Consider the following 19,109-nt stretch of genomic DNA (forward strand, 5'->3'; position numbering starts at 1 on the left):
TAGCTGAGAGCAGCCCTCCACCGCCTAAATTGTTTTGCCCTCCATTGGTTTCAATTTGTAATTTTTATCCCAGCTGCCCTTTGGGAATCTTCTGAAAGTTATAAAACTGGCCACTGGCCATTGACATCAGTTTAGGAATGAAAATGTACCGTAGGCCACTGTCTTTTGACCACTAAAATAGGTCACGCAACAAAAAGACAGAAGTCAAATTCGGGCCCTCATCAAATCAGCACAGGAAATGTCAAATCAATTGTGGTGCAGAGTAAGCAGCCCTGCCAGGATGCATAGTTGGGCTTTCCTCTCCCTCTGTCAGTTACAACTGTCAGCCCAACCACTTGCAGCTCCTTCAAATCATTTTTGTAAACAAAGGAAAGAATACAACAAAAATAATCCATTAAAATAGTTCATATGGGGGGGGGGTGATCTTGAGTGTTTTTAACTCCTCGCTTTTCCATTCTCAGGTCCGAGAAAGTGTGTTGACTCTCCACTCTCGCGTTGTTTCTTTCGCTCTCCTTCATCGGGTGCTCTTCCTTTCTCCCCGATCCGCTTCTCTCCTGGTTGACGGCGAACTAGTGCGGCGGCCATCTTGGTTTTCCAGGTCTCAGAGGTGTGAGGAAGTGGAGAAGCAAAGCTTGAGGGTGTAAGGGTTGGAACCATCTGCAGATGGAAAGACAGAATAGGAAGAAGGGATGAGGAGAAGATAAAAAATACATGACTTAAACACACGTTTAACTCTATACATTTACTTTGTGTTGTGTGTGTGTGTGTGTGTGTGTGTGTGTGTGTGTGTGTGTGTGTGTGTGTGTGTGTGTGTGTGTGTGTGTGTGTGTGTGTGTGTGTGTGTGTGTGTGTGTGTGTGTGTGTGTATTTGTGCATTTGCTCTATAGATTTCCTAGATCACAGGGGAGGTACCCTACCGGTATAATTGTTTACTACTTGTTATAAGCATGCACAAGCCTTTATAATGTATTTTAATAATGCTTATAACATGTCATGTCTCTTTATGCATCAACATTTCAACTGAATGCCTGGTATTTACTAGTCAGGATCATGTGTCAAGTTTTAATGTCACATGCACAAGTTCAGTGAAATGCATACTATAAGCATACTATATACAGGAAATATTTGAAAAGTCAGTTCCAATACCATATTTACATGTGCAAGGATACTTGAGTGACGGAGGTAGATATGTATAGGGGTAAGGTGATAGGCAACAGGATATATGTGTAGAGTCAGTATACATGTATGTGCATATTATGTGTGAGTGAGCGAATGATGGAGTGAGTGTTTGTGTGTGTGTTGTGTTGCCTCAAGGGGTTACTCCTTATATTCGGACTATTTTCAGCTAACTGGGACCTTAGGACTGCCACCCACAAAGAGACTGTGGCGTGAGGCTGTCTGTATGAAAGCCTTTATTACTAGTAAAGCCCTGTTCAGCCTTATCACCGTGTCATACTCCCTCTCATCCACTGCTTATCCTTCCTCAAGACACCCACTGGTGGAGTGAATACAGTTTTCAAGAGCTCCTTCTAAATAGGACGAATACGCCAGAGAAGTACTGTATATAGAAAGAAACAACATTCGGAATAGATCTGCTGTTGCTGGACACAGTTCAAGGCACTGTGACTGTCTAGTCTGCTGCTGTAGTCCATGGAATGATATTTTCACTCTCTCTCTCTCTCTCTCTCTCTCTCACTCTCTCTCACTCTCATCCTGTTGACATACTTGTAATAATATCGGAGGTATTTATCCTCCTCTTCCTAAAAGCTTTCTATCATCATGAATATTTGCAATCTTCAAACATTTTTGATGTTAAAAAATATGTTATTTTTGAGTTTGGAGCACCCCCTCATCGAATAGCTGTCCAGCACATTTTCTATTTCAATTTGGTAAAAATAGCAAAAGGAAAGATAATGGTTTTGGGGGGGAAGCATGTGATTCTCAGGACTTCAGATTGATGATGATTTTCTGATAATGAAACTCAATTAATGTGGAATGATTTGATCAAAATGATGTGAGCAGGAGTTTTTTTTAATTAACAAGGTAGTGATTAAAATTTGAATTGCAGATAAAAAAAGGTGTTTCCCAGATATACTCGTTGCACTCAAGTCTTTTAATGCGTTTTACTATCATAAAATACCATCTTGCCAATGTATATGCTCATTTGAAAGATAACTTGAAAGGTAGATAAGTCTGCAGGCAAGTTGCTATTTCTGTGCATATGGGATGTACCATCTCATGAATCTCAATGAATACTTAAACACTTCATAGCAACTCTAAATATGTGGCTTCAATTAATGACTGCCTATTTAGGTCTATTACCTCGAGGGTGAGAGTGTTTTAGTGAACAGCATTACTGCGTGGTCGCAACATCAACGTATCTTTTGTGCATGTTGCATCATAATTAATTGATGGTGAAGTCGCCACACCCTATCGTTGTTTGTTATGGAATTATGCAACCCTCATGATGCAACCCTCATGATGCCTCATGATGCAACCCTCATGATGCAACCCTCATGATGCAACCCTCATGACCCTCATGGGTCGTGCTCAGACCTTTGATGGGGCAGGTGCTCAAGATCGACCTTCATTCCATTCAGACACTTCTACTAACTATTCTTTACTCGGTTTGAATTTGCTCTGCTACTAACAGATGCGAACTGCAGTCACCCTCTTTCGTGTCCCTGACCATAACACAACACGTGCTCGAAATGTCAAAGTAACCCATGGTGGTATTTCTTTCAAAATCACTGCAGGTGGGAAGCTCGTGCACGTGACGATGTGGCGAGGACACGCGCAGCAACGCACTGCCACACTCACTGTGGCAGAAGGGCGGGGGAGGGGACTTTTTGATTCATGAGTTAATGAGAAATGATCTAGTTGGATAGGCAATTTATAGAGAAAAAAAAGGAGGGCAAATGGGGGAGGTGCTCCAGCACCCCTAGGGCTCTATTTGTGCATTCGCTTGCGTGACAACAGCTCCCTGGTTATAAAGCCATACCTTGCTTGGTTGGCTTCTCGTCACTCGATGAAAATAAAGCTTCCGTTCATCCAATGTAGAGAAAAACAAATTAGTTCAGTAATAAATCTTCAACTTAGGTAATATCTATCAAACTTAAATGACCCTTTGGTACTCAAAAGTTAAGGGGGAAAAAACACTCCAACTTAGGAAATGTAAACTCAACCATGAAGGTGCAAACCCCTCAAGTCAACCTAACCGTCAATAACAATATGACCACACTGAACTCTAACATACAGGACCAACATTTCTAGCAGCACCTCAACTCAGAAAGTCAATACTGCAGACAACAGGACAAGGGAAAATGTAAATCAAGAACCATATTTAACACTGTGAGAGGTCAAGAAATAGCCACAAACAACATGACGTCTAGTCTGGGTATTGGGGTAATAATACTGCCTGTGTCCCAAATAGCAGCCTATTCAATATGCCATTTGGGACGCAGTCAATAACTCTCATCACCATCACACTTCAGTAGTCTCATCACCAGTCCCAGACACAAAGTGTGAACCTCGCTCCACGGAAGAGCAGGACAGCTGTCAGCACCAAGGAATTGCTTGCATGCTTTTCAATCCACAGATCAAGAGAGAGAGAAGAGGACTGAGAGACAGGGGGAGGAAGAAAGGGAGAGAGAAAGACAGAGAGAGGGAGAAAGAAAGGGAGAGGGAGAGAGAGAGAGAGACAGAGAGAGAGACAGAGAGACAGAGAGAGACAGAGAGACAGAGAGAGAGAGAGAGAGAGAGAGAGAGAGAGAGAGAGAGAGAGAGAGAGAGAGAGAGAGAGAGAGAGAGAGAGAGACAGAGAGACAGAGAGACAGAGAGACAGAGAGACAGAGAGACAGAGAAAGCGAGATTTGCCTACAACCTCACCTGAGGAGGACACGCTTGGGCTATAGCGAGATGTAGTAAGATAAATAAGATCCTGTGAGAAATGAATTTAAACCTCAACACAGAAAATCGGTTAGGTTTGGATGTAACTGGTTGTCTCTGGAGAAGAACTGAAAATGTCTCACTTGTGGAGTTGTTATAGCCTGCCTTGTTTGAGTGGTAGTTCTAACGATGTTTCTGGAAGTTATTTGATAGCAAAATAAAATGGCAATCTAGCCAAAGCTGAAATCTTTGTATGCCGAGTGCAAAACCACCAGCCACCATACTTGACTGGTAGTAGCTTGATCCTGGAAGATAGTTAGCCAACTGAGAAACTAGTCAAAGATGAAATCCCTGTATTCACTGTAGAAACCACCGCCAACCACCACTACCAGTCCTGTTTATAGTCACTGGGGCCATTTCCCTCAACAGGCTTTGTTCAGCTCCAACCTGTTACGAAATAGGAAATAATAGCAAATGGAACAGAAAATAGTCCTCACTTTAAAAAATATTTTTAATCGAAAGCTATCGGCCGTTCTATTTTCCTTTTCTTCCAAACGTTTATTTTAGTTTTCTGTTGGTCCCTGCAAATAATAATGCTTGTCCCCCAGTGGAGATGTTCCATTTTCGTATTATTTTTTTTTCATACCTCTTTTCAACAGCGTTCAGGAACAATTGCTCAGGTGCATCACCAATTACCATCCCCAGCTTTAAATAGGAACTAAAATGGTTTGTTGTCTTTTTTCAGTGCCTTTCTATTATTCCCAACTGGAGGCTACTTTTTTATTTTTATTTTCTGTGTCGTTTGTTTTTTTTTTTTTTACTTGGCTTCCCTGTTTGCTGTCAAGGGGTATAATCGCTAACCGATTCATCTTCTGTTGTCACATTATTCACTTTTCTTCACTCTACATACAGTTAGTTCAAGCCCACAAGTGGTAGCATAGTTGGTAGTGGTAAACTACAGCACTTCTAGTTCCATACAATGGCTCCATGTTAAAGACACTGTGTAACCCAGCACAAGCACATGGCAGGCAGGTAGCCTAGTGGTTAGATTGTTGGGCCAGTAACTGAAAGGTTGCTACATCAAATCCCTGAGCTGACAAGGTAAAAATCTGTTGTTCTGCCCCTGAACAAGGCAGTTAACCCACTGTTCCTAGGCTGTCATTGTAAATAAGAATTTGTTCTTAACTGACTTGCCGAGTTAAATAAAATAAAAAACACACACAGCAGCCTAATCGACCTCAACAGTCATGTTACATGTGGTGTAGTCAACATAGTGGAGTGTCTTTTACCAAAGCCTCTATTTTCAATGGGAAGATAATGAGAGAGAGATGTTTGATCTAGGAGAGTAGAGAGAGACAGACAGACAGAGAGATATAGAGAGAGGAGATCCTGCATTTGGAGCGATCTGTGCTCAAACTAGGTCATAGACTTTCCTTTTGTTAACAGATGGTGCTGGCTGTTTTGATCTGTTTTTTTTTCTTCAGTCCCATGCAGCATCAGTAAACAAACAAACACTGGAAAACCCTCCCACCCTCTAACTAATAGCTCGGCTCACAACACCATGAGATCAGCTTTGTGCCATGTTGTGTAATGTACTTTGTACGGTATGAATGTCTTCCTTTACAAACTGTTATCAAAACTCCTCGATAAGAACACTTTAGTATAGCTATCGCTCACAAGGAAACAAGCCCCTCTGCATCCTAAATGGCACCCTATGCCCTACGTAGTGCACTACTTGGCCCTAGGCAAAAGTGGTGCACTATATAGGGGAAAGGGTGCCATTTGGAATGCAAACCTTTATTTCAAGTAACCCTTAACCAATTAGAGTGTTAGTGTTTCCTTTAACTCCGGCAAAATAGGTTCCTCTCGCTCACCTTTTTCTGGGATCGTGAAGTACGCTGCTCAAAATAACCATTATCTTCCTATTCATGAATGATGAATAACAAGCCCATGTCACGCTCTCCTGAGAGAAAAACGCAAGAGAACATTTTCCAGCTGCAGTGTAATTTCCTCCGATTTCCATTGTGTTGCCCTATTTGCAGATGGATCAAGGTATTATTTTTGATATCCGTGTAAACATTGCTGATTACTGTATTGAACACACCGACATGAACCAGATGTGATGTAGGGCCCTTTATAAATTTGTCAAAATGTCACTGTTAAAATGTCATTTCCTCAGGTCTTGTATTGTATTATTCTGGTATCCGTGTAAACATAAACTGATTATGCCACACCGACATGAACAAGATGAAAGACGTTTGATTCTGAAACGTGCCCTAAACGCACAACAAGCCCACACGTCCCCTGAAGAAATGAAAAAAAGAACAGAATAGCTCTTCTTTCAACCCAGAAGCCCTGTGTGTGACCCCCACGAAGCACTGTTGAAGCACTCTGGGAACATGGCAGGGCACGACCCACTAAGTCCACTGAGAAGTACAGAGACAGCAAACTGCAGCAACATCCAGCAATTCTCCACTCATCCTGACATGTCTCTCTCACACACAACACCTTCTTTACGAGTTCTCCCTCCCCTTACGTTTTGTTAGATGGACAAGCAGAAACCTATAAGTTGTTTTTCAATGATCGGATCTGGAATACGCCTGTGTTTCTCTCTCTCTCTCTCTCTCTCTCTCTCTCTCTCTCTCTCTCTCTCTCTCTCTCTCTCTCTCTCTCTCTCTCTCTCTCTCTCTCTCTCTCAATTCAATTCAATTCAATTCAATAGGCTTTATTAGCATGGGAAACATATGATAACATTGCTAAAGCAAGTGAAGTAGATATTATACAAAAGTGAAATAAACAAACATTTACAGTAAATCTCTCTCTCTCTCTCTCACACTATGGTCCCCCCCAATCTCTTCCTCCCCATCCCTCCCTCTGCCATTCTATCTGGCCAGGTTCTGTCTCTCTGGCTGTGATGGCCATTAGAGCCAGTGCAGCCTGCAGCCGGTGGGCCCGCTGCCTCCCTGCCATCACTGCCGAAGCTCACTGGAGTGAAGCAGTTAACAAGCTGCTCTCTCAGACCGTTGACGGAACAAATGGAGTTGTGTGTGTGGCTAGATAGGATGGGATGGAAAGCCTAGGAGTAACTGATACTAGAGTATAGAGAGAGAGAGAGAGAGACAGAGAAAGAGAGAGAGAGCATCCCCTAGTTTAACCAGAACACCTCCAATGCACCCAATCAGACCATGAATAGACACTGAATACAGTAGACCACCATCATACCATCCCTCTTGTTCTACTGTACAGCATAGACCATCATCTCACCTACTGACTTCTCAGTTGTTCTCCAGTACCAGGCAAAGAAGCCATGTTTAACATGTCACAGCTCCTGTATCCAAACACATCTTTATCGTTCGTGACGCCATTTCCCACCAATGTTACACACAGATGACACTCAAACCGGCCATCTAAAAGGCTTGGTGGTGGAGGAGAACAAATGTGTTAAGCCCATTTTGGTCAGGGATGTATCCCAGGTAGCACCATATTCCCTATTGGCCCCGGTCAAAAGAAGTGCACTTTGAATAGGGTGCCATTTGGGACGTGTCCCAGGTGTATTTCCACCCATCCCCCAGCTGCGGTTTCAGCTGGAGCCGCCAGAGCCACTATCCACTTCATTAGAGGTGATGATAGTGTCCACATTATTGGAAAACCGAGTTTGATCATTCCAATTACACTGGCTGCATTGATGCGCCAGGTGATAATGGGGTGGAGGGGGAGGAGGAGGGAAGGAGTGAAGTGGAGATGACGACAGCAATGGTTGGCTGCTGCCTGGGCCATTGAGCAACACACACACATTCACAAACAACACACACTCTGTGTGTGTGGCGCTGTCTCAGTGATTTTTTTTTCTGTCTTCCTCTGTCTCTCTCTCTCTCTCTCTCTCTCTCTCTCTCTCTCTCTCTCTCTCTCGCACACACACCTCACAACCACAACCCTTTCCCCACACCAACTCTCCCCTCCTCCCCACACAAACATTACCCCCTGTCTATAACCCCCACAGATCTAACCAACCCTCCTCCACAGCCTCACTAAGACATGGGGAGCAGACAGCAGGCTGCGTTATAAGGAAGCCGGGTGCACCCTCTAGGCCCCATCGTATCAACCTCTATAATCAATAGACAGATCAGGAGATCATGAAGGCACGGTTCCGCCACGACCCCCTGGGCACATTAACTCCCTCCAGCCTCCAACAGCAAACAAACAACAATGACCAGTTAATTGGAATTGCCTTGACAATCAGAGAGGCTGGGTTCGATCGAGTTAAGAAAACTCAATAGGAATGATTGGACGTAAGTGGATGTCGTAGTAGTCAACACTGCTAGCTAGCCAGCTAGCCACCGAATAGCAGCACTGTAGAAACTATTACATTCAACGGAACAACGGAACGACTTGATTAGTGTAGTGTTAGCTAGCTACATAGTTGTCTTTGCTGTCTTTGTATCTAAGATAATTGCGTAGTCTAGAGTAATTATCGGTTAGCTAGCCAGCTATTTTCGTCCGCCGCGCTGCCGTTCTCCTACCTAGTCAACACTGCTAGCTAGCCAACTTCTACCGAATAGCAGCACTGTAGAAACTATTACATTACAACGGAACGATTTGATTAGTGTAGTGTTAGCTAGCTACATAGTTGTCTTTGCTGTCCTTGTATCTAAGACAATTGTGTAGTTTAGACTAATTATCTAGCCAGTTACCGAGGTTACCTAGCTAGCTATCGAGGTTACCTAGCCAGCTACACTTGCTAACAAAGTCAACAACGCAGCCACTGCTAGCTAGCCTACTTCAGCAGTACTGTATCATTTTAATCACTTTAGTCAATAAGATTTTTGCAACGTAAGCTTAACTTTCTGAACATTCGAGACGTGTAGTCCACTTGTCATTCCAATCTCCTTTGCATTAGCGTAGCCTCTTCTGTAGCCTGTCAACTATGTGTCTGTCTATCCCTGTTCTCTCCTCTCTGCACAGACCATACAAACGCTTCACACCGCGTGGCCGCGGCCACCCTAACCTGGTGGTCCCAGCGCGCACGACCCACGTGGAGTTCCAGGTCTCCGGCAGCCTCTGGAACTGCCGATCTGCGGCCAACAAGGCAGAGTTCATCTCAGCCTATGCTTCCCTCCAGTCCCTCGACTTCTTGGCACTGACGGAAACATGGCTCACCACAGATAACACTGCCACTCCTACTGCTCTCTCCTCGTCTGCCCACGTGTTCTCGCACACCCCGAGAGCTTCTGGTCAGCGGGGTGGTGGCACCGGGATCCTCATCTCTCCCAAGTGGTCATTCTCTCTTTCTCCCCTTACCCATCTGTCTATCGCCTCCTTTGAATTCCATGCTGTCACAGTTACCAGCCCTTTCAAGCTTAACATCCTTATCATTTATCGCCCTCCAGGTTCCCTCGGAGAGTTCATCAATGAGCTTGATGCCTTGATAAGCTCCTTTCCTGAGGACGGCTCACCTCTCACAGTTCTGGGTGACTTTAACCTCCCCACGTCTACCTTTGACTCATTCCTTTCTGCCTCCTTCTTTCCACTCCTCTCCTCTTTTGACCTCACCCTCTCACCTTCCCCCCCTACTCACAAGGCAGGCAATACGCTTGACCTCATCTTTACTAGATGCTGTTCTTCCACTAACCTCATCGCAACTCCCCTCCAAGTCTCCGACCACTACCTTGTATCCTTTTCCCTCTCGCTCTCATCCAACACTTCCCACACTGCCCCTACTCGGATGGTATCGCGCCGTCCCAACCTTCGCTCTCTCTCCCCCGCTACTCTCTCCTCTTCCATCCTATCATCTCTTCCCTCTGCTCAAACCTTCTCTAACCTATCTCCTGACTCTGCCTCCTCAACCCTCCTCTCCTCCCTTTCTGCATCCTTTGACTCTCTATGTCCCCTATCCTCCAGGCCGGCTCGGTCCTCCCCTCCTGCTCCGTGGCTCGACGACTCATTGCGAGTTCACAGAACAGGGCTCCGGGCAGCCGAGCGGAAATGGAGGAAAACTCGCCTCCCTGCGGACCTGGCATCCTTTCACTCCCTCCTCTCTACATTTTCCTCTTCTGTCTCTGCTGCTAAAGCCACTTTCTACCACTCTAAATTACAAGCATCTGCCTCTAACCCTAGGAAGCTCTTTGCCACCTTCTCCTCCCTCCTGAATCCTCCTCCCCCTCCCCCCCCCCCCCCTCCTCCCTCTCTGCAGATGACTTCGTCAACCATTTTGAAAAGAAGGTCGACGACATCCGATCCTCGTTTGCTAAGTCAAACGACACCGCTGGTTCTGCTCACACTGCCCTACCCTGTGCTCTGACCTCTTTCTCCCCTCTCTCTCCAGATGAAATCTCGCGTCTTGTGACGGCCGGCCGCCCAACAACCTGCCCGCTTGACCCTATCCCCTCCTCTCTTCTCCAGACCATTTCCGGAGACCTTCTCCCTTACCTCACCTCGCTCATCAACTCATCCCTGACCGCTGGCTACGTCCCTTCCGTCTTCAAGAGAGCGAGAGTTGCACCCCTTCTGAAAAAACCTACACTCGATCCCTCCGATGTCAACAACTACAGACCAGTATCCCTTCTTTCTTTTCTCTCCAAAACTCTTGAACGTGCCGTCCTTGGCCAGCTCTCCTGCTATCTCTCTCAGAATGACCTTCTTGATCCAAATCAGTCAGGTTTCAAGACTAGTCATTCAACTGAGACTGCTCTTCTCTGTATCACGGAGGCGCTCCGCACTGCTAAAGCTAACTCTCTCTCCTCTGCTCTCATCCTTCTAGACCTATCGGCTGCCTTCGATACTGTGAACCATCAGATCCTCCTCTCCACCCTCTCCGAGTTGGGCATCTCCGGCGCGGCCCACGCCTGGATTGCGTCCTACCTGACAGGTCGCTCCTACCAGGTGGCGTGGCGAGAATCTGTCTCCTCACCACGTGCTCTCACCACTGGTGTCCCCCAGGGCTCTGTTCTAGGCCCTCTCCTATTCTCGCTATACACCAAGTCACTTGGCTCTGTCATAACCTCACATGGTCTCTCCTATCATTGCTATGCAGACGACACACAATTAATCTTCTCCTTTCCCCCTTCTGATGACCAGGTGGCGAATCGCATCTCTGCATGTCTGGCAGACATATCAGTGTGGATGACGGATCACCACCTCAAGCTGAACCTCGGCAAGACGGAGCTGCTCTTCCTCCCGGGGAAGGACTGCCCGTTCCATGATCTCGCCATCACGGTTGACAACTCCATTGTGTCCTCCTCCCAGAGCGCTAAGAACCTTGGCGTGATCCTGGACAACACCCTGTCGTTCTCAAATAACATCAAGGCGGTGGCCCGTTCCTGTAGGTTCATGCTCTACAACATCCGCAGAGTACGACCCTGCCTCACACAGGAAGCGGCGCAGGTCCTAATCCAGGCACTTGTCATCTCCCGTCTGGATTACTGCAACTCGCTGTTGGCTGGGCTCCCTGCCTGTGCCATTAAACCCCTACAACTCATCCAGAACGCCGCAGCCCGTCTGGTGTTCAACCTTCCCAAGTTCTCTCACGTCACCCCGCTCCTCCGCTCTCTCCACTGGCTTCCAGTTGAAGCTCGCATCCGCTACAAGACCATGGTGCTTGCCTACGGAGCTGTGAGGGGAACGGCACCTCAGTACCTTCAGGCTCTGATCAGGCCCTACACCCAAACAAGGGCACTGCGTTCATCCACCTCTGGCCTGCTCGCCTCCCTACCACTGAGGAAGTACAGTTCCCGCTCAGCCCAGTCAAAACTGTTCGCCGCTCTGGCACCCCAATGGTGGAACAAACTCCCTCACGACGCCAGGACAGCGGAGTCAATCACCACCTTCCGGAGACACCTGAAACCCCACCTCTTTAAGGAATACCTAGGATAGGATAAAGTAATCCTTCTGACCCCCCCCCCCCCCCCCCCCCCTTAAAAGATTTAGATGCACTATTGTAAAGTGGCTGTTCCACTGGATGTCATAAGGTGAATGCACCAATTTGTAAGTCGCTCTGGATAAGAGCGTCTGCTAAATGACTTAAATGTAATGTAAATGTAAATTACTAGAGAATACAAAGCTTTCTCCTGCAATTTTCCTCCTCTGCCACAAAAACAAATAATGAAAGCACACGATGGAGTTGTTTGAGGGGGGCTCCATTTTTGTTTTGCCTCACAGTAAAAAAAAGAAAAAAAAAAGACCCAAAGTCTATCGGCTTTTGTTTGCGTTGTCGGGCCAGTGTGAAGGTGAATACCTGCTGTGTAAGGGAGGAGCACAAGGGAAGAATAAAACAAACATGTCTTTAACTTGTATTGTAGTCGAATGTGAACGATGTGAACGATGATGAAGGCCAGTGATGAACAGGCGTCTAGTGGCTAGCCTGGCGTGTTGATTATATTTGGCATTGTCCGGATGGATGGCGGAATATTCATTTAGGATTCCTGGTTTTCACCCAGGCGGCCCGGGTTTGACTCCCGGTATGGGGACGAGTCTTTGGGCTCCCGAGTGGCGCAGCGGTCTTAAGGCACTGCATTTCAGTGATAGAGGCGTCACTACAGACCCTGGTTTGATTCCAGGCTGTATCACACGCGGCCGTGATTGGGAGTCCCATAGGGCGGCGCACAATTGGCGTCGTCCGGGTTAGGGTTTGGCCGGGGTAGGCCGTCATTGTAAATAAGAATTTGTTCTTAACTGACTTGCCTAGCTAAATAAAGGTTAAATAATTAAAAAAAAATGGTATATTGGGTTGACGGGTTATTAGGCACGTTCCTGTTGTCCATCATAACATTAAAATTGAGTTGATTATATAAGAATCTGGGTGTGTTGTTCCTACCTTTTGTTTTCACTAGTAAAGTGTTAAGAAGTGTTCATTCAGATTGGGGGTGCGTTCCTGCTTGAATTTGGTTAAGAGGGGAGTGAATTTGCTCATACTTTGAGAACTTGCTACCAAGCTCCTAAGTGTATCAGACACACAGTTTTTTCTCTTAAAAACTTATTATGGCTGCAGGGGCAGTATTGAGTAGCTTGGATGAAAAGGTGCCCAGAGGTGCCCAGAGTAAACTGCCTGCTCCTCAGTCCCAGTTGCTAATATACGCATATTATTATTAGTATTGGATAGAAAACACTCTAAAAGTTTCTAAAACTGTTTGAATGATGTCTGTGAGTATAACAGAAAGTGGGAAATCTGAGGTTTGTAGGTTTTCAACTCATCGCCTATCGAATACACAGTGGGATATGGGTCAGTTTGCACTTCCTACGGCTTCCACTAGATGTCAACAGTCTGTAGAACCTTGTTTGATGCTTCTACTGTGAAGTGGGGCCGAAGGAGATGGGAATGAGTAAGGTCTATCATGAGCTGACCATGCTCTGACCATGCACGTTCACATGAGAGGGAGCTCTGTTCCATCGCACTTCTGAAGACAATGGAATTCTCCGGTTGGAACATTATTGAAGATTTATGTTAAAAACATCCTGAAGATTGATTCAATACATCGTTTGACATGTTTCTACTGACTGTTACGGAACTTTTTGACATTTCGTCTGCTTTTAGTGAACGCGCTTCGTGACTTTGGATTTGTTTACCAAACACGCTAACAAAAGTAGCTCTTTGGACATAAATGATGGACATTACCGAACAAAACAAACATTTATTGTGGAAGTAGGAGTCCTAGGAGTGCATTCCGACGAAGATCAGCAAAGGTAAGTGAAGATTTTTTTAAATCTGACACAGCGGTTTCATTAAGAACAAGTTTATCTTTAATTCTATGTAAAACATGCATCTTTCATCAAGGTTTATGATGAGTATTTCTGTTATTTGATGTGGCTCTCTGCAATTTCTCCGGATATTTTGGAGGCATTTCTGAACATGGCGCCAATGTAAACTGAGGTTTTTGGATATAAATATGAACTTTATCGAACAAAACATATATGTATTGTGTAACATGAAGTCCTATGAGTGTCATCTGATGAAAATCATCAAAGGTTAGTGATTAATTTTATCTCTATTTCTGCTTTTTGTGACTCCTGTCTGGCTGGAAAAATGGCTGTGTTTTTCTGTGATTTTGCGGAGACCTAACATAATCGTTTGTGGTGCTTTCGCTGTAAAGCCTTTTTGAAATCGGACACTGTGGTGGGATTAACAAGAAGTGTATCTTTAAAATGGTGGGAAATACTTGTATGGTTGAGGAATTTTAATTATGAGATTTCTGTTGTTTGAATTTGGCGCCCTGCACTTTCACTGGCTGTTGTCATATCGATCCCGTTAACGGGATTGCAGCCATAAGAAGTTTTAAGACATTATTCTGAACTGAAGACATGTGTAACCACGTTAAGTCTTAGCCTATTGGTGATAGTAATTTACTCTGTGTTACGCTGTAATGTATCACGTATTTCATGTACACTGTAATTGTTTGAATCTCATGTCTTTCGTGACTAATACATTAATATTAGTTGAATTGAGTAAATGCATTCCTCGTTTTACAGAGTCATTATTTGATTGCCTCTTTGCTTTTCATTTGATAGTTGTTAATTACACTAAACACATAGACCATGCTTGTAACACCTTCACATCCCTGAGCGGCATGCCTCAATAAATTCATGCTAGAACATTGGTCGCCAGGATTAGCTATTTGTATCTAGCCTCTTAATAATTGCATTTGTATTATGCTAATTCGATTTCCGTGTAGGCGTGGGTGTCGGCATCAACCATATATATCTTTTTTTAGGTGGATAGTTGCAGTCAGAACCATGTTAAATGTCTTGAAGATGTCACTTAAAAAGAGACAAATGAGTTGGCATGGGTTTTCTAGCGGTTTTCTAGGGCTACAGTCTCTGGCACACATATGGTGCTGGCAGAGGTTTGAATCCAGCCTACTGCCTTGTGACCCATTCTCTTTCTATCATTCTCTCATCATCTCTCGCTCTACTTTTCTGCCATTGAAGCAAGCATTCTCTCCGGAGTAAGACACAGGACTTACTTGGTATTCTGATCTGGTGGTGGTTGAGGACTGTCAGAACCTCCACAGCGTGTGTCTTGTTGTCAAATTCGAATAAGCCCGAGATCGTTTTGGAGCTGGCTAGAAGAACATCGGCCAAATTGAAAAGAGAGTGATTGGAAAAGATAACATGTGAAAGTGCTTGTTAATAATAAATAACAATATGTTATACGCATTTAATATGTATTTCATCATTCGTAAACATTGATACACATTACGATTCATAAGCATTTACAACGAGTGTGATAATTCTGAAAGCATTTATGAACATTTATAGAAAAGTATTCATAGTGGTCTATTCATATAAATCATAGTAGAATACTACTTATCTATTTATGTTATTCCTTATTAATTACATTTAGGTGCCTAGCTGTTGCTGACACATTTAGAAGAACAGCTGAATGTCTATGACTAGTACCTCTACTGAATTGACTCATGCTACATAACGTCCATTTAGTCCAACACAATGAATGGAACTTACGTTTTGCATCGAAGACTTTGAACTTGATGAAACCGGGTACCTCATGCTCTGTACATAACTAAACAGAAAGCACACGACAGAAAGGATTCAGCTATTGCGTCAACATTGCTTCATTCAGTGTTTTGTATAAATAATCCACTAGATGGCGATGTTATGATGTGAATCTCAACACGGGACAATAAATAGGCTACTACAGGCAAGTGTTATTCAAACCTGGTCTTGGAGGGCCACTGGGCCACTGTCTGTCTGATGCCAAATAACTTATTGCAAACATATTGCAAACATTTTAATTCCTGTTTATTCAAATGTTAAGAACAATCACCCCACTTGCTTGTGTCCTCTCTACGCTATAGGCAGGTGTCTCCTGTTACCCATTCTCAGGGTCATCCAAACGTTTAATTCCACTATAGAAAGGGTTCAACCTCCCCTTAACCCCACCTCCCGCCTCTCTAGACATCAGTCACCATTCCAGCCTAAACACCCACCCCTTCCTTCCTCCCTCCCCTCCACACCCACCCTCTGCAGCTCGTCCTCGGTGATGCAGGGCGGGACATTGTAGAAGTGCAGCACAGTGGCGGGCGGCTGGATGATGTTCTTGGACGCCTGGCCCACGCTGCTGAAGCGGTTGTTCCGGGTCATGGCGAAGTCCTTGTAGCTGCTGCTGCCGTCCTCCAGCTCAAACACCTGACTGGGGATGACCGCGTGCTGCTTGGACACACTGGAGGGAGGGAAAGATCGAGGAAGGGAGGGATGAATGGATAGAGCAATAGATAGATAGACAGATAGATAGAGAGTGTGTAACAGGAATGATAAACAAGGGAAGGGAGGGATGGGGAAGAGATAAGAAGATGAGTAAAGGAGAGGAACCAGAACGCAGCTGATAGATTTCCAGCCATAGAGAATCTATATGTAATTCTATGTTTCCAGCTCTCCTGTAGTGGATGAACAAAAAGGAAGCATTTTAAATGGGGTTTATACATTAATGAGGCCAAGGTACAGATAGGGATAGGAAGACGTGTCTTGACCCTTTAATAACAAATTGGCTCTCAAGGGCCGAGGGGAACAAGAGGTTAGGTACGTATCGGCTTAGTGCTGCAAGAGACTAACTCCCAACGGTTTGAAGGGGATTTATGAAATGCCCTTTAGATTTTTCAATGCTATGCAGTCTCTCATTTAGAGGCCTAGTGATATAACTATTGCTATTGCAGCGCCGTTTTTTAACATGCTATAACTATTCTGGCATTGTTTGTATTGTAACATTCTATACTATTTGGGGCATTGTTAATAACATGCTATAATTATTCTGGCATTGTTTGTATTGTAACATTCTATACTATTTTGGGGCATTGTTTATAACATGCTATGGAAAACAATGTATTTTATGCCACGAAATCCATCTCTTTCACAACATATAGCATGTTACAAACAACGCCCCACATGTTGCAGCAATGTCTTCAGATTTGGGTATGCAGTCAGTTGGTGGTGGACCGTCCACCAACATAATGAAATGCTGTTTGAATTCCTTGCGGCAAGGGTTGAGGCCCAGCGGAGCTGAACGAAGCCTCATCTAAACTGGATCTAGCAGCTAAGGCAATTCATTATTCTGATAGATGGAGGCTGCCAATTTGATAGGACAACGCAACGCAACCCACACGGAGGCTTTGAACAGCCAACGCTGTCGAGACAAATAACGCTGTCGAGACAAATAAGTGTCCTTTGGTCCTAACGCTTTTGAAGATTCCAAAACACAAACTTGCTAAAGCAACAGATTGATGATAATGATGATGGTAATAGCTATTTCTAAAGTAAATGTTGACATTTTTTATCGAAACGTAAGAATGGTATATTTAGGTCATAAATTACAACATTTACTGAAGGAAAGTTTTATTTTATGTCAGGCCAAAATAAAGAGTTACAAGTTATGTAAGCAAAACTATACATTTTTGTTTCTGTTGCGTTAGCGAAAGCATGCTGTTAAGTATCATGGTAGAGGCCCTGTTAAAATCCTTCTAAAATCCTCCTTTCCTTCCTTCCTAGAAGTAATTATTGATCTAAAACTAGATGAAACCAAGGGGACCAATAGGTTCTAAGTGTTCAAACAATGTCTCTTTCAAAAAATGACCTTGCATCCTGTCTTCTTGCCTCCTTCTCAAAACGCATTTGAGGAGGAGCTCCAAGGTTCTTCCCTTACACCTGCTCTTCCAACGTATTGTGACAAAGGAGGCAAGGAGAGACGACGCGAGGTATCGAGGAAAGATGAATGTCACGCTCATCAAGCTACGGGTTCAGGGGGTGGGGGGGGGTCAAAGGTGAAACATGTAACCTCCTCACCAGACGTTGAGCCTCTTGCTGAACACCTTGATGCTGTTGAGGTGTGTGATGGATCGGTCCACAGCGTACTCATCTCCCATCTCTACCAGTGCGGTGCCCGGGACGCTCTTCATAAACTTCACCTGGGGGGCGTAAATAAGACCGAATGGCATCACTGTGAATCAATACAGACCTTCTGATATTCTACTAGGCGACTTCTACTTTGCATTTCCTCTACCAATGGCTTCTCTTCGACTACGCCAGTACTACTCCAGTACCAGCACACTTGATTCAATTGGTCAACTAATCACTGAGCACACTTTTGTTTTTAATCCACGTTAGTACAGAGACCAACTGGAATAAGTCTCAATCTAAAACATATTACGGTTCAGGGTTCAATTGAATCAAACTGGTAGGCACTCCCCTCACAGTGGTAGGTCGCTGGCAGTGATTCTGTAACCAAAGCTACTGCATAAAGATTGCCATGGCAACTTTGATTGTATCCACCCCCTAGTCACACTAGCTGTCACTCGACTGCCCTCAACCCTCTCATTTAAAAAGGGGCAATCCAGGCAATCCAATCTAGCTTTAATCGCGTGTGAAAACAGTCGCTGACACTGACCTTCTCAATATTCCCGTACAGGCAGAAGAGGTTGAAGATGCGGGTGCAGTTCATCTTGGCGGGGTGCAGGCCGCTCACCATGGCGACCGACGAGCTGGAGGCGTGGCCCATATAGGAGGAGGTCTGGGGCAGGGGGTAGGCGACCACCTCCTGGGCGTCATGGGGGGAGCTCCTCTTGTACCTGTTATTGCTGGGCACGGGCAGCAGGGGGCAGTGTGACCCTGGAGAGTGGGAAAGAGAGAGAGAGAGTGAGAGAAAGTGAGAAATAGAGAGGGGAGATGAGGGTAGGGGGATAGAGAGAGAGAGGGAGAGAGAGAGAAAGAAATAGAGTGAGAGAGAGAGAGTGGGTGAGAGAGGGAGAGACAGAGGGGGGCATGGAGAGAGAGAGTACGAGAGAGACAGATGGGGGCAGAGAGAGAGAGAGAGAGAGAGAGAGAGAGAGAGAGAGAGAGAGAGAGAGAGAGAGAGAGAGAGAGAGAGACAGAGAGAGACAGAGAGAGAGAGAAAGAAAGAAAGAACAAGAAAAAGCTGCCACAGACATTGGATGACCTTATTGGGGATGGTTGAGATGACAGTGCAAACTTCTCCCCTCAGTCTTCAGCCCCCAGTCCTCAGCCCCCCACGAAGAAGGAGAAAAAATCCCAGCAGTACCAAAAAAGGTCCTAGACCATTTTCTACACCACTGCACCCCGTTTCCCCTGCAGATCTTGCTAATTACCAAGTGCCTTCAAGAGTAGCCGCTCACATCACCACACTCTTTCCAAACTCCCGGCACACACATATACACACACACACACACACACACACGCACACCTATGACTATATGACACACACACAC

General features: G+C 45.0%; 1 protein-coding gene across 1 annotated transcript in view; it reads right to left on the reverse strand.

Moving 5' to 3' along the window:
* Positions 1–438: 438 nt before the first annotated feature.
* LOC120026858 (heterogeneous nuclear ribonucleoprotein L-like) overlaps positions 439–19,109 on the reverse strand; it is a 61,925-nt gene continuing 43,254 nt past the window's right edge. The window contains exons 9-14 of the mRNA XM_038971576.1: positions 18,272–18,492; positions 17,671–17,792; positions 15,856–16,057; positions 15,340–15,397; positions 14,841–14,939; positions 439–657 (exon numbers count right to left, since the gene is read on the reverse strand). Coding sequence (XP_038827504.1) covers positions 602–657; positions 14,841–14,939; positions 15,340–15,397; positions 15,856–16,057; positions 17,671–17,792; positions 18,272–18,492 — 758 coding nt within the window. The 3' untranslated portion in view covers positions 439–601. The remainder of the gene's footprint in view (positions 658–14,840; positions 14,940–15,339; positions 15,398–15,855; positions 16,058–17,670; positions 17,793–18,271; positions 18,493–19,109) is intronic.

Source organism: Salvelinus namaycush, chromosome 2 (genome assembly GCF_016432855.1).
Source record: "Salvelinus namaycush isolate Seneca chromosome 2, SaNama_1.0, whole genome shotgun sequence".
NCBI lineage: Eukaryota > Metazoa > Chordata > Actinopteri > Salmoniformes > Salmonidae > Salvelinus > Salvelinus namaycush.